This window comes from Etheostoma spectabile, chromosome 15, assembly GCF_008692095.1.
Source record: "Etheostoma spectabile isolate EspeVRDwgs_2016 chromosome 15, UIUC_Espe_1.0, whole genome shotgun sequence".
In the NCBI taxonomy this organism is placed as follows: Eukaryota; Metazoa; Chordata; class Actinopteri; order Perciformes; family Percidae; genus Etheostoma; species Etheostoma spectabile.
The window spans coordinates 25,606,371-25,621,117 of NC_045747.1; the positions used below are offsets into that span (position 1 = coordinate 25,606,371).

Sequence of the window (14,747 nt, forward strand, 5' to 3'; positions counted from 1 at the left end):
TTTACCAAAATGTGCAGTAGCCTAAATAGCCTATACTGCAGTGATTAGGCTACTTTGTCAAGTCGCTGCACGGGAAATCTTCCAACCATACAGTAAGAAACTACACTCGACTTCCTAGAGCTGCTCTTTAGTAACACATTGAGTTGTTTAACCGAGGAAACTGATTAATTTAGTTGACCTATATCTAAGAGAAATAGGCGTAACGTTACACGGCACAGCCGAGAGCTCACACTTGAAAGAGTTCGAAGTCAGTACTTACCACTCAATGCGATGCAGAGAAGCGAGAAGAGCACATGGATGACATGGCTGTTATGCATGATAAGGCAAAGCAGGGTAGAACAAACTGGAAGAGGTGGGTGATTTATTGTGAGGGGACTGAAGCGCTTTGCAAAGCACTGGGCAGACGGCGCAGTTTTTCCTAAACTTGGAGAAGTTGCAGTAATTCAGACTGCAGTGACTTCTAGTCCAGGGCACGCCTACACAGCCCGGGTCGGCCTCTACTCATGTCACATTGGCACCATTAGACCATGAATCGAGAAAAATTGAGAAATCCCTACATTCTCATTGGTCAGGGAAGCTGTCTGTCACTGTCGGAGGTTGAAACCCTACACGTGGTTTCAAGTGAAGACAGTGTGTGTGTGTGTGTGTGTGTGTGTGTGTGTGTGTGTGTGTGGCTGTAAGTGCAGATTTACATAATTTCAGGGTAAAATAACATGGTGTTGTCTACCAAAGAGAAAAAAATAAATTAGTGGAATACCCAGTCCACAATGAAAACATAGAGAGAGAGAGGAGGGAAACAATCTCATGTACAGGAGGTTCTCAGCTATGTAATAAATGTAAACATGGGCCTTTGTCACAAAGAGACACAACAGCAATTCCCACAACACAACAGCACATCGCCACAATACGGCAGCAAAATTGTCAAAACAACAGCAACTGTCACAACATGGCAGCAAATTGCCACATGACAGAAAATTGTCACAACAGCAATTTCCACATTACAACAGCAAATTGCAACAACACAACAGTAAATCACCACAACACAACTTCAATTCACACAACACAACAGCAATTCACACAACGCAACAGCAATTCACACAACGCAACAGCAATTCACACAACGCGACAGCAATTCACACAACACGACAGCAATTCACACAACGCGACAGCAATTCACACAACACGACAGCAATTCACACAACGCGACAGCAATTCACACAACATGACAGCAAATTCCCACAACACAAAAGCAGTAGTGAGACTGGAACGGGAGGGGTAGGTGCAGATTGGACACTGATTCTTAGCCTGATTGGTTGTGTGGCACATAGTAGATTTTAGGTTATTTTACACTTATTTTTTATTTCTTGTATTATTTAATTTTGTATATTTGCAAAAATGGCAGATGCCCCCATTTAAAGTTATCACAAGATCATCTGTTGGTTTGCGCTGCCTTTTTTTGTTGGCCCAACGTCTGAATGAATGTTCAAGTAATCTTGCAAATGAAGACCAGCCAACGGACTGATTTTTTGAACTAGTTTTAATGAAAACTCAACTGCCCCTGATTTTTTTTTTTTTTTACCACTGTTTTGCAACAAGGGAATAACAACATTAACAGGTGAACTAGGTCTATGAGTTTAAGTGCTGTGTAGTGGATAGAACCTTTGAAGTAGTACCTCCCAGAGTCTGCGTCAACCAACCTCCCCGATTTTACGTCGACCAGTCTTCTAGAGCCCCAGCTGTCCAGAGACTGTGCTGTTGCCCGACACCTCAGAGGGTGTGCAGTTGCCCAACACCTCAGAGATTGTGCCTTGGTTAGGCACCCCTGAGACTTTGTCTTTGTTTGGTGCCACAGAGACTCTAACTCCAAGTGTTTTGTCGGTGGCCCGGACGACTCCTTATCCTGTTGTCTTGGTGGCGGACCGGCCAACTCCTGATCCTGTTGTCTTGTTGGGGGATCTGCCAACTCCTGATCCCTGTTGTCTTGTAAGCAAACTCTGGTCCAGCTAACCCTTCGTCTGTCTTCAGCCCAGCTGACCCTTTGCCTGTCTTCAGCCCACCTAAACCTTTGCCTGGCTTCAGTCCAGCTGCCCCTTCGTCTGCCCGGCCCAAGAAGGGTTCTGCCTTCGCCGGCCTGCTTGGCCCCCAGAGGGGTCCCACCATCGCTGCTGTCCGCAGCCCCGGGATCCCAGAGTCTCAGTGCACTCAGTTTCCCGATCCCTGAGTTCCACTATCCTCAGTTTCCAAGCCCTGCTGTAGTCTCTTCCAGCATACTATTTCTGTCATCCCTTTGCCATCTTTAAGTTTGTTTTTTGGCTTTTCAGGAAGTGGGCAGGGTCAGACTGACACATGCACATATAAGGGGTGTGGTGTGTGACTCAATTAAGCCTTAAGCCTCAGTTAAGAGACATGTGTTTTGGATGCAATCAGGCCATCAGTTTCATTCAGATGGATTCAGAAGGGAAACAATGAAGGCAGCAGGCTGAGGCTGAAGAGCAGCGCTGCCACATGGAAAGCTTTTGGAGAAACACCTCGAGGGAGAGACTGTCTGATTGAAGATAAAGAAACTGAAAGACAAGTCTTGTTTCCTACATCATGATGTTCTGTAAATAAACCTTTTTCAAACCTGAGCTACAAGACAGAGGAGCTGAACCCTTTGTCTAGGCCGGCTTACTGAAGGATGCTGGAACTTCTACCTGGATTATTTAGTCAGCAGGCCCGTCTCTAGATGTGAACAAAATATCTTCATGGGCGAGTCAATTTAACACAGCACAAAACCCTCTAAAAGCAAGAAAGAGTTGTAGTAATCCAGGCTAGTCTCATCCTCACATTAACTGCATCACAATGGAAAATAGAGACAGGGGGATTAATGGCAAAGTTAGCCATTAGTAGCGGTGTTCTTAGATGTTTAAAGAACCCGATTAGCATTAACCTTTGGAAAACTTGGAAGACTTGTCCTCAAAAGACTTTAGGCTTGACTCAGACTTGGATGCAGGACCTGCTACAAATGTAAGAACACCTGAGAAGCATACTGTAAAAACGTTTTTTGATTTTATAGCTATTTCAATACCAATACCACATCCAAAGTTTACCTTAAATAATCACAAGATCAAGGAAGGTTATTGAGGGGGGTCTTTTCTCTAGTAGTTAACATCTGTCTACAGATGCATAATTTTTACACTTATGTAATTGTACCACATAACATTAGAACCACACAGATGAATCTGTTACTTGATTAATGGTCAGCTATTGAACTAATTGCCAACTGTTTTTTCATTGATAATCAATGAATCAGGTTAAATAATCCTTTAATGTAAAATGATCTGATTCATGCTTCAAAATATTGCATGTGAATATGTTCTTGTTTCTTCACTCCTCTGTGACAGCAAACAGAATATCTTTGAGTTGTCGGCAAAATAAAACATCTTGGGCTTTGGCAAACACTGATCCCCGTTTTCTAGCATTTCATTGATCAAACACCTACTCTATTATGTAATTAAGGAAAGAATTAATTGACAATGGTGCGGCTGTGGCTCAGTGGTGGAGCGGTTGCCTGCCAATCGGAAGGTTGGGGGTTCAATCCCTGGCCTTGCAGGCCCATGTCGAAGTGTCCTTGGGCAAGACACTGAACCCTGAGTTGCCCCCGGTGCTGTGCATCGGAGTGTGAATGTGTATGAGTGTTTATCTGATGATATGCACCTTGTACGGCAGCCTCGGCCACAGTGTATGAATGTGTGTGAATGGTGAATGCTTCCTGTATGATGTAAAAGTGCTTTGAGTAGTCGTTAAGACTAGAAAAGCGCTATATAAATACAGCACATTTACAATGAAAATAGTTGTAGTTAAAGCCCTTCTTAACATAAATATCAAAGCACTATTCACAGATTTTCAAGAATGTATTCCAGATCCCATTCATTTAGGGCATCAACATTCAGTCCAGTCAGAAATGGTTTCCCTTTTTCTGTGTTTTGACGTGTGGTCAGCACGTCCTGATTGTGCTTCATGAGTTGACAGAAAAGAGCAGGGTGATTACCACCATCTTTTGGGAAACGGTGAAATTACGTCACAAGAAGACTCATTCTCATCACATTTTATTTCTGTTGCATAAAAAACCCCACAAAGTTCAGTGTTCAAGACTACTTGCCAAATGTCAAACCTATACACTTCATGGATCTGACAGGACACAACCCATAGAAAATGTAGGGCTGTGGGATAAAACAAACACAAAGGATACATTTTCCATGACACATCTACTTCATATTGCTCCATTATACTCACTTTACCTTCATTCCTTTTTTTTTAAAGTTGCTGAAATGTTTGCCCATGCCTCCCAGGGACTTTGCCAGCCACCCTCACTATCAGTAATATTACGAACACTCAGTAATACCATATAATAAATAAGATTACAACCAGTTTTCCGTCCTTGTTTTCTCCGGTTTAGTGGAAAGTAGTAACACTTGTAGATCACAAACACTGCGACATATCATGAATAAAATATCAGTAGAAAACTGCACTTTAACATTCTTTTTTTTAGTGCTGCCTTTTAGATTTCATTCACTGATCAATAATATAATGTTGGAAATGATTTCCTTTAATTTGTTTTAAATTCAACAAGCAGTTTGTTGTACTTTATCAGAATACTGAAAGCAGCAAAAATGCAGAAGTGAGGGCACTTTATCTGTTTATTTGTTCGGGGTGGGAATCTCTGGGCACCTTTTGATTCTAAATGGACTATCGATGCAACAATTCTTTTACGTATGTTTCCACGCGTTTTTTCAAAACAATATACATATAAACCTGAGTTTGTTTGATTTTGACATATACGGTATTTGTCACACACAACTTTTAATGAAATGTATTGTGTACTGATGTTTTTATTTTGTAGTCCATGCTTAAGCCTTAAACATGTGTGAAAGTCACCTTCTCTCGCAGTAATCTTCCATGTCAGAGGCTCAGTCATGTTTAAAGGTAGAGAATTGGCTTTTTAGAACATGAAACATGAGGTGGTCACATGTAATGTGATAAGGTAGATGAACAGCCTTTTTGTGTTTTTTCCTAATTATTTTTTGCATGTCTTATTAGATCAAGTGTATAAATACAAAACTTTTTCATTTTTTTCCTTTTGGCCATTTTTGTGTTTTTTTTTTTGTCCACTATTGCCTAAACTCTGAGGTGTTGTCCATTATCCCATCTTCTTTCAGTCACTCTGTTTTCTGATTTGTACATGTCTGTATAATAAAAATCAACACATTTAAAAAAAAAAATCCCACGCCTATTGTTTATTACAAGTAATATCATTATCATGCTATTCAATAACGTTATCGAATATTGCACATTTTCCTCATATGGTACAGCCCTACTTGTTATCATTCTTTGGGAAATCATAAATAACATTAGGCAAGAAAAAACTCCCTAAAATATTGTGTCTTTTACATTGGGAAAACTCATATCATCTATTACAATGTGCTGATGTACAGTTTGGGCTGTAAAACCTTTCTCTCTCTGTGTGTGTGTGTGTGTGTGTGTGTGTGTGTGTGTGTGTGGCTGAGGAGAGCAATACCAGGTGAGTTGACACAGCTGGTGCTTGCTGGACCTTGATGACTGCCACACCACACACAGGCCAGACGGCCACGCCGGCCCATCAGACATTATTTACTGAGCTGTGCCAAGGACGTTTTGAGTGACTGGACTGCGTGCACCAGAGAAGCCAGGCAAGCAGAGTCGCACGGTGAAACAGTTTTAGGAAGCGACCGAACTGCCTCCATTGTTTTGAGTATGGAAAAATGCCTTGTTATTCAATACCAACTTTCGATACCTAAAGGAGTAAATGTCATTGATGTCAGTGAGCCAATAAGCATGCAGCATGGTTATATCAAGATCTAATAATGCTGTTGATTAGCTGTCAAACGTTAAATGTCGTAGAGGCATCCAGAAAAAAAACACTTTGCTACGCTCAGAGACAGGGCCCACGTGTGTGCGTTGTGTTTAGAGAGGCTGGACTACAGTTAGTGTTACATAGGTGTAAAAGAGCTGAACAAAAATTGAACCGTACTGTTGTAAATCTTTCTGTTATAATGGATTTTGATAAAATTGGTATTGAAAAAGTATCAATCAGGAACCTGTATTGAACCACCATTATCAGTATGTATATAAAATAAACGGTTCTAATGTTAAAAGTGTGTGAGCAGTCGAGTATACAAAAGGGAAATAATCTGGACTGTTCTTTTTGTCGTGTCTGTGTTTTTTTACAGATTTGGATTTTGAAATTTAATTGTGCAGGTGTAACTCACGGTGGCACTAGCTACATTTTCAAACTATACGAAACAGATATAGATGTGGTGATGAGCACATGGTGGGGATTGTGTTTTGTTATCTTGTTATCTATCCTGGTCTGCAGGGCAGTGAAGTGTTGCCACTGACAACACTGTAAGAAAGAACAGAGGGTGAGCCAAAAACATCTAAAAAGCCCTGTTAACGCTAGACTAGTAACACCGGAGAACCACTACAATAATTACATAGGTCGTCTATGCAAATCGGCCATGTCTGTAAATTGTTGAATAAATATTCTAACACTAATTACCCACCATATTTTTCAAAGGTTTCACAAAGGTCTTGGATATGTATTGTCCTTTCATTGGATTAAATAACACCATTTTTTTGTCACAAAGCATGTATGTATTGAGTATTACAATAAAATGTACTAAATTTAAGTAATTGGTAAATAACTCTTCTTATAGCCTTAAATCCTTTCTGATATTTTGTAATATCCTATATACTTTTGCCAGTATGGCTATGAAGTTGGAATTAAATTTCATTCTAACCATGTTCAACAGAGTAGTCCTTTGCAAATCAGCATCTGTTGTTCGAGGTTTCACTGGCTGTGGTAAACTAAAGTTTTGACAGAGCCTTGACAGTATATGTGGTGGAGCAATTCTTGATTTCTGAGTCAAATACACCCTTCGCTTATCCCGTGCGAATGTGCTGCACAAAGCACGGATGTGGGGGAGTTTTTTGTAAATCACATGAAGTCCCCTGGTAATACTAGTCCTGTGCAAATACGGCTAAAGTCTCTCACTGTACGTGTGTGCAGTTCAAAGCACTGTGATAACAGCAAGCAATTTTCTGGGCTTTGTGTTCCAGCATCGGAAGAAACAAATCACATCACGTGTTGCTTAATTTTTGGTCCATATTGGATGAATGTATTTGCCATTGTTCTATTTCTCACATCTCTACGACTCTAGTGATCATACTGAGCACAAGTCAGTACACAGTCTTTGACCGGCAGTTGTTCTCTGGTGGAGACAAGCACCGAAAGCCATTTCTCTTGTCCTTCTTCTCACCAACTGCCAATCCATTGGCAAGCTTGTGCTGGTCCTTACATTCATCCTCTGTCAGGCTGCTCTCTTCGTCTTCTTCATCTTCAATGTCACTTCTCTCATCTCTGGTCAGCTGTGACATAAGAAAGAGAGAAAAAAGTAGATGTAGAGACAGAAAGCAGATATGCTTACATACACAATGAATGGGAAGCGTGGAAATGACACAGCCAGTGGACAAGTGCCATTACAGTGATGGTATAGTTATACTGTAGGTATATATAGCATATTTATTTGCTCCAGGTAGGAGCAGCTCACAGAGCAGAGACAAACCATGTACAGATGACACAATGACACAATGAGGTGAGAACACTGAAATCACCAAAGTCTGCTAAATGATCATCAGCGCTGTCAGGGACCCTCTACTGAAAATACAGCTGGCAGGTTATGTAGCAAAAACAACTAGTCACAGAAATGTTTATTTTTACATGAGTCAGAAATGAAGCACAATCTGTCATTGTAAAAGTAACAGATATTCTGATTGCTTCAAACAAGTAATCGAAATTGAATGCACCCAGGTCTTATTTTGTAGTTGTCCATCATTTCTATCAATTAAGATAACCTCATACACCCCAAGTTGATGGCTGAACATCACCACAATGAAGCCCAACAGGGCAATAAGCATACGCAGACAATCAACAACAACCTACTGGCATTTTTCCTTCTAAACTGGAATCGTTCAGTACTATCGTGAAAGTTAGTTTAGTACTAGTTGGTAAAGGAAAGGTCACAGTCTTTGTAAAAATAAATCAATGCTGACTGATAGGTAATGAGAAACCAACTGTGTTAAAGTCACATGCTTTGTTGTCCCATTACTTCCCCTGTGCCTCCTGACAGTCATAAAGGTTACTCAGCCGTGAGAGGAAAGTGCCAGCTGAAGGTAAACATCTGTTGCTTTAGACATCTGTTCTTGTTGAGTTGACAGTATCAAAACCAAGTGAGCACACATTTTGGGCAATCATTTTACTTTCGTTTTTTCTCTCTCTTTTTTTACATTCATGTGCCATCATAAATAAACAAAGATACAGTGTGCCATGATTATAGAGCAATAAAGTCCACAGAGAGAGGAGTTCAGGGTGGAATCCATCCATGATAACATCTTATGTTTAGGGTTAAACTTCTATGTAAAAGGGATTACACCATAGACTCTGCCATGCTGATGTGCCTCCTCCAAAATGTAACTACGAGTCGTAGCTACAGCAGCTATAATTCTCAGATACCCAGAGAGACAACAATAACTGGGATTGGTCAGACTGGCTGCTTGTGTTTTCTTTTCATAGACTGTAAAAATAATGCACATAGCTTCCAGAGCTGAAAAGTGAAGCCAGTTAAGTGCCTTAAACCTGCAATCTCTCAAATTTCCAGAGGGGGGCCAACAGGACAGCTGAAGAAATGAAAGGGAGAGAGAGGGGGGGATGACATCAAGCAAAGGGCCACAGGTTGGAGTCGTACCCAGGCCAGCTGCATCAATGAGTGAACCTCTAGATATGGGCGCCCACTCTACCAACTGAGCTATCCAGGCGCCTAAAAATGAGACTACTTCTAACTTGATTTATTACCTCAGTAAACAATTTCACAATGAGTTCATGGTATCAACTGCTAGATTCAAATCGTCTTCAAAACAGCATAATGTTCATTTAGGAAATTAAGGTCCCATTTTTTTTTTAAATAAAGGATTTATCCTCAATTATAAAAATATCCTCTATTTTAAAATAAATGGAGGATATTTATATATTTATATGTGTTTTTTGTTTTTTTTTTTAAATGGGACATCCCCTGCGCTTAAGGACCTGTCAATCCTGACAGAGGCATAGCAATGCTAACCATGACCTTGTGTACATTAAAATAGACCTCAACTTGTTTTTGGGGGTTGTCCGTGTTTTCATCTAAACCGTTGACCCTCTCACTGTGTGTTTTCACTTCATCAAAGTTAATTGGGACATGTGATGTTCACAGTCAGAATGTGCCATTTGCTGGTGTTGCAGGATAACTGTTATAGACGTAAGTAAATATCAGTCAGTCAGTCAGTAGTCTTTTTAACCCTAGTATTTATACTTCTACCTACGCCTGTACGCCTGTATGGGCCTCTGTGAATAAAACACTTTGTTGTTGAAGCTAAAGGTTGGTTGTCTCGTTCATCATAAATGCAACACAGAAACATGCATGACATTTAGATACGTTGGCAGCGAACAATGAAAAACATCGTCCAGGCTGCGCAAAAATTCACTTAGGGAGCCTGACCGGAGCTTAATCATACTTCTTGACCACGGAAGAACACTTGAACTGTCTGAAATGCAAGCGAGCCAAACAGCAAATGGTAAGAAAAACGACATCCAGACAACAGCTGCACGAATTGTGGAGGTAAATATCCTCATGATGGTGAATGTCCTGCTAAAAATAAACAAAGCAGAGCCTGTGGTAAATTTAATCACTTTGCTTGACAGTGCCAGTCCAAACCCAAACACACTAACACTAAACGACATTAGAACAAAACTAACCATTATCATAAGAAAGTCCATCAAATCCCAAAGACTGCACCAGGTGAACATAGTATAACTCTTCCAGTAATAATGATGCCTATGTCTTTGTTGTTGATGCTGACATAATCTCGGAGCTGCCACAGACTCACATTAAACTGGATGGCAACAGTGTGTTCTAAGCTACAGCAAATTGCGTCAGTGAAACACGTTTTAAGAAACGAATGCCACGTCTCACCACAACCAAGATCTACCCCTTTAGCTCCAAAGTTTTGGTTTATGTCAGTGGTGCATTGAAGGATGGAAAAATGGAAGACAATGTGCACATTCTATGTGATTGAAGGCAATGGATTCGATGTTCTCAGCTACGTAACGTCCAAAGCACTGGAATTGATTAAAGTAGTCACAACAGTTTCATCTACACCGCAGAACCACACAGTGGCAAATGAGCTTGCTCATCCTATACCGTTTTAAGGGATTGAAAAACTCAAGGACTTTCAGATCAAACTCCACATCAACCCTAACCTCAAACCTACCTGCCAACAACATTGACGTGTGCCATTCCACATACAACTGAAGGTTGAAGATGAGCTTCGGAAGTTAGAGGCAGATGACATCATCAAGGAGGTAACTGGACCGACACCGTGGGTCTCACCCATCGCCATACCTCCCAAACCCAAAGATCCTGGCAAAGTCAGGAACTGTGTTGTGCCAGGCCAACACAGCCATTGAAAGAGAATGCCATTTAACTCCCACCATGGATGATGTGGTGCAAGAGCTGAACCTATGTCCTGTGAAATTATATCGTGATTCGTGTTTCTTCAGTACAAACCTGAGAGGTGGGTATCACCAGCTAGAACTTTGCCCAGACAGCAGGTATATCACTACATTAACAACTCATCTGTGCTGGGACACTACAAGAGACTTAGTTTTGACGTATCCTCAGTTGTGGAGGTCTTTCAAAATGCCTGATGCCAAACACTGCAAGGTCTCTCCAGTGTCAAGAACTTCAGCAATGACATTATCCTGTATGGTGCCTTCCAGACTGAACATGACAATAACCTGCGAGCACTGTTTGAAGACTCACAGAAAGCGGTCTCATGCTGAACTGTGAAAAATGTGAGTTCCACAAGTCCAGGCTAGAGTTTTGTTTGTAATCAATCACTCAGTAATATGGAGACAAGATACTCACATACAGAAAAGGAAGTGCTGGCCATCGTATAGAGCTGTGAGCACTTCCACCTCTACATTATGTCATCCATTCCTTTTAGTCACTGGCCACAAAGCATTGGAAATAATATGGAACAATCCCAGTTCGAAAAAACTTGCCTGGATTGAAAGATGGGGTCTGAGGCTTCAGCCCTACAACTTTAAAGTGGAGTACAGAAAGGGAGCTGACAGTCCAGCTGCATGTCTCGTCACCCAATCTCATCTCAGACAGGTGACAGCACATGTTCAACAAAAGCAGCCGAGGAACATGTGAACTTCCTCGCAAACCATGCAACACTAAAAGCCATGACGCTCACTGAGATCAAAGCAAAGACCCTCAAAGATCCAATTATTCAAGAGGTCAGTGAACACATCAGATAAAAGACATGGCACAAAACTGACCAATCACAACATGCTGACACATTGAAGCAGTTCAGATAAGTTTATAATGAATTAACAACATCACACGCATCTGACCTTGTACTATTGGGCAAGAATAGTGATTCCTACTGCCCTCTGAGACAGAGTGTTACAGTTAGTGAAGGGCATCACGGCATTGTCAACACTAAGCACTACTCAAAGCCAAAGTTTGGTTTCCAGATATTGATTGCGAAGCCGAAACCGCAATTCGCAGTTGCCTTGCGAGTCAAGCGAACACGCCAGTTGCACATAATGAACCGCTAAAAATTTGCAAACTGCCAGAAGCCCCCTGGCACAGTGTTAGCGCAGACTTTTATGACCACTTCCAACTGGAGAGTACCTCCTGGTTATCGTGGATAAGTAAACACAACACATAACTCTCACTTCGGGTGACACTGTGCTTGTTCATTAACCGAAGTACAACAAGCTCACCGCACCATATAACAGCAAGCCGATCACTGTAAACAAGGTTAAAGGCTTCCTGGCTCCATGGCCAAAAATGGACACTTCACCAGGAATTCCTTGTTTTTCAAAAAGATTGCTCCAGAACTAATGGACATTACCCCAGATCCTGATGATGAGAATGATGACCACAATGATCAATCTGCGGACACAAAAACACCAAGATACTGCTGAAGGCACAACCGACGTACTCCTACAGGTCAATGTGCAGCTTATGGTCTGTTTAACACGACGCCTTATTGAGACTTTAGCTTGTTCACCGCATCTCCCAGAGTTAGATAAGTCCATAAGTACCCTTCTCATCTCCGTGCGTGTCGTAACTCTGTCTGACACCCCCACCGCTAGCCTAGCTTACCACAGATCCTGGAGGATAACAGGCTTCAACTAGCCTACTGCTCCCAATAAGTGACAAAATAACGCCAACATAGTCACAGCATGTACAAATGACAAGGTTACATGAGACACAGCCATATTCTAACAGTATAAAGTACATACTGGGAACTATACTTCACAGAAGGCAAAGCACTACTACTTGGGAGGAGTGATTAGCGCGACACCTGAAAAGCACCGCTGTTACTCTCTGCTCCTCACCACGGGGCTTCTCAGGTTCTGTGAGCAAATCACTCAAGTAGCAGAAATAGAAATAGCCTTTTTGCATCTTGGGAACTATTCTCCACGAATAGTTCCCAAGATGTATATGGTTAGAAGATGGCTGTGTCTCATGTGACCTTGCTATTTGTACACTCTGTGACTATACAAATCACAACATATAAATAGGAAAATGTTGGCGTTATTTTGTCACTTATTGGGAGCCGTTTACCTCCAGCATCTGTGAAGAGCTAGGCTAGCGGTGGGTGTGTCAGACAGACACTCACGGAGATGAGAAGGGTATGTATGAACTTGTCTAACTTTGGGGGATACGGTAAATAAGATAAAGTCTCAAGTTGGTGGGTTCCTTTAACATGTCAATTGGCACCAAAGTACCCACCATACATGTGTTGAGACATGGGCACCAATATGAACAGTTTGATTTATAGAATATGCAAAATCACCAGGCTTTGATGGGATCTCCCCTGAATTTTATGCAACTTTTTGGGAACAACTGAGCCTATTCCTTCTGGAGATGATTACTTCTCTATTGAGAAGGGCAAATTTTTAAGGGATGTTACCACAGCCTTAATTTCCTTACTCTTGAAAAAGGATAAGGATCCTACAAAGTGCTCTAGCCATCAACCTCTGAGCCTGCTTAACTCTGATTTTAAAAAATATTTGCAAAGCTTCTAGCCCGTCGCGTGAGTCCCATATGTCAAAATAATTGAACTCTGACCAAACAGCATTCATAAAAACAAGACTGGCCGCAGATAATGTTAGACGCCTTCTCCCCATCATACGGAAGAAGACAGTAAGACCCCAATTTTACTTCTTTATCTTGATGCAATGAAAGCCTTGACAGACTTGAGTGGTCATTTTTATGGTCAGTCTTAGAGTTGATGGGCTTTGGTAAAACTTTCATTGGTATGATTTATGTTATGTATTCTAGCCCAAGTCATAACCGGACGCACCTCCTCCTCTATGTTTCCAGTTTCTAGATTTTCACGCCAAGGCTGCACCTTGAGTCCTGCACTATTTGTCCTCTCTCTAGAGCCTCTGGCTCAAGCTATTCAATCAATTATGTTTAAGCAGTTTAAATATTTAGGCATTGAGGTTTTCCCTTGCTTAAACCAGATTATTAAACATAACTATTCTGTTGCTCTGAACATTTTGAAAGATATGGAAAAATGGATGGGTCAAGCCCGTATCTCTGTGGTTAAAATGAATGTTTCCAAACTTTCCAAAACATATTACCATATAGCTTATAATTGGCACACCTTTTCTTCATTATTCAACAATACAGCACTTCTAAATGGTGGGAGGCCTATAACAGCTCCACAGTGGGAACAGAGTTCATTGTCTAAAAGACATTTTTAGAGAGGTTGGCTTGTTACTTTTTTCTGACTTACAAAACACTCAATCTACCACGTTCCACTTTTTTTTTTTTACTTTCAGATCATCACTCAAGGCATATGAGTGCTGCTTGTTGTTGTTGCAGGATAGCTGTTTATAAGTAAACATCAGTCAGTCAGTCAGTACACAAAAGACTTTATGCCTGTACGAGCCTCTGTGAATAAAACACTTCGTTGCTAAAGCTAAAGTTTGGTTGTCTTGGTCATCATTAATACATTAATGCAATACAGAAACATTACAAGACATGTTTTGCCTAAAAATGTTAGGCATTTTTCAGCATTCTGCCAAATAAGCTAGCTAGCTACTGCTAGCATTAGCTGAAAACTTGGGGAAAAAGGGAAAGTTTGCAGATTTTCTGTCTGCCATACTTGCAGATGAATGGCGGCAGTACCCAGTGGTCACTGTTTACCGGCTGGTAAATCTCCAATGGATTACTTGCTTCAGATAAGTTGAAAATCAGCAACTAAAGCTAAACGCCAAAGGGGTAAACCTTTTTTGTCAAAAATCGTCACATCCGGTTGCAAAAAAAAAACAAGATGGCGAAGCCCGCATCGCCAAACTCAAGGCTTCAAAACGGCATGCCACAAACTAAAGGGTGACCTTACTGATGCTACATCCACTATTTTTACAGTCTATATTTCTGTTACAAATTTCTGATGATGGTGGAGATTAACTAATTTCCCTAATCTTTAAATATACTTTACTACTTTTACGTTCCTTTTAGAAATCCACATGAACCGCTCTTCACGTCAGCATTAATTTGATCTACAGTACAGCACTATATATGTCACTTTTAAAGCGAGTT

At 41.0% G+C, this 14,747-nt stretch overlaps 2 protein-coding genes and 1 long non-coding RNA gene across 6 annotated transcripts in view; all 3 read right to left on the minus strand.

The window, feature by feature from the left end:
- adamts17 (ADAM metallopeptidase with thrombospondin type 1 motif, 17) overlaps positions 1-489 on the minus strand; it is a 116,652-nt gene extending 116,163 nt beyond the window's left edge. Inside the window, 1 exon segment of the mRNA XM_032536540.1 lies at positions 260-489. Coding sequence (XP_032392431.1) covers positions 260-317 — 58 coding nt within the window. The 5' untranslated portion in view covers positions 318-489.
- Positions 1-14,747, minus strand: part of LOC116702410 (uncharacterized) — a 295,446-nt gene that overhangs the window by 236,708 nt on the left and 43,991 nt on the right. The window lies entirely within an intron of this gene.
- cers3a (ceramide synthase 3a) overlaps positions 1-14,747 on the minus strand; it is a 46,263-nt gene that overhangs the window by 6,127 nt on the left and 25,389 nt on the right. For 2 of the 4 annotated variants that reach the window (XM_032536573.1, XM_032536572.1), the window contains one exon: positions 4,075-7,446. In XM_032536573.1, the coding sequence (XP_032392464.1) occupies positions 7,258-7,446 (189 nt within the window). In that variant the 3' untranslated portion in view covers positions 4,075-7,257. Of the gene's footprint in view, positions 1-4,074; positions 7,447-14,747 lie in introns of those variants that run through there. The other 2 variants (XR_004335142.1, XR_004335143.1) reach the window with 2 other exon arrangements.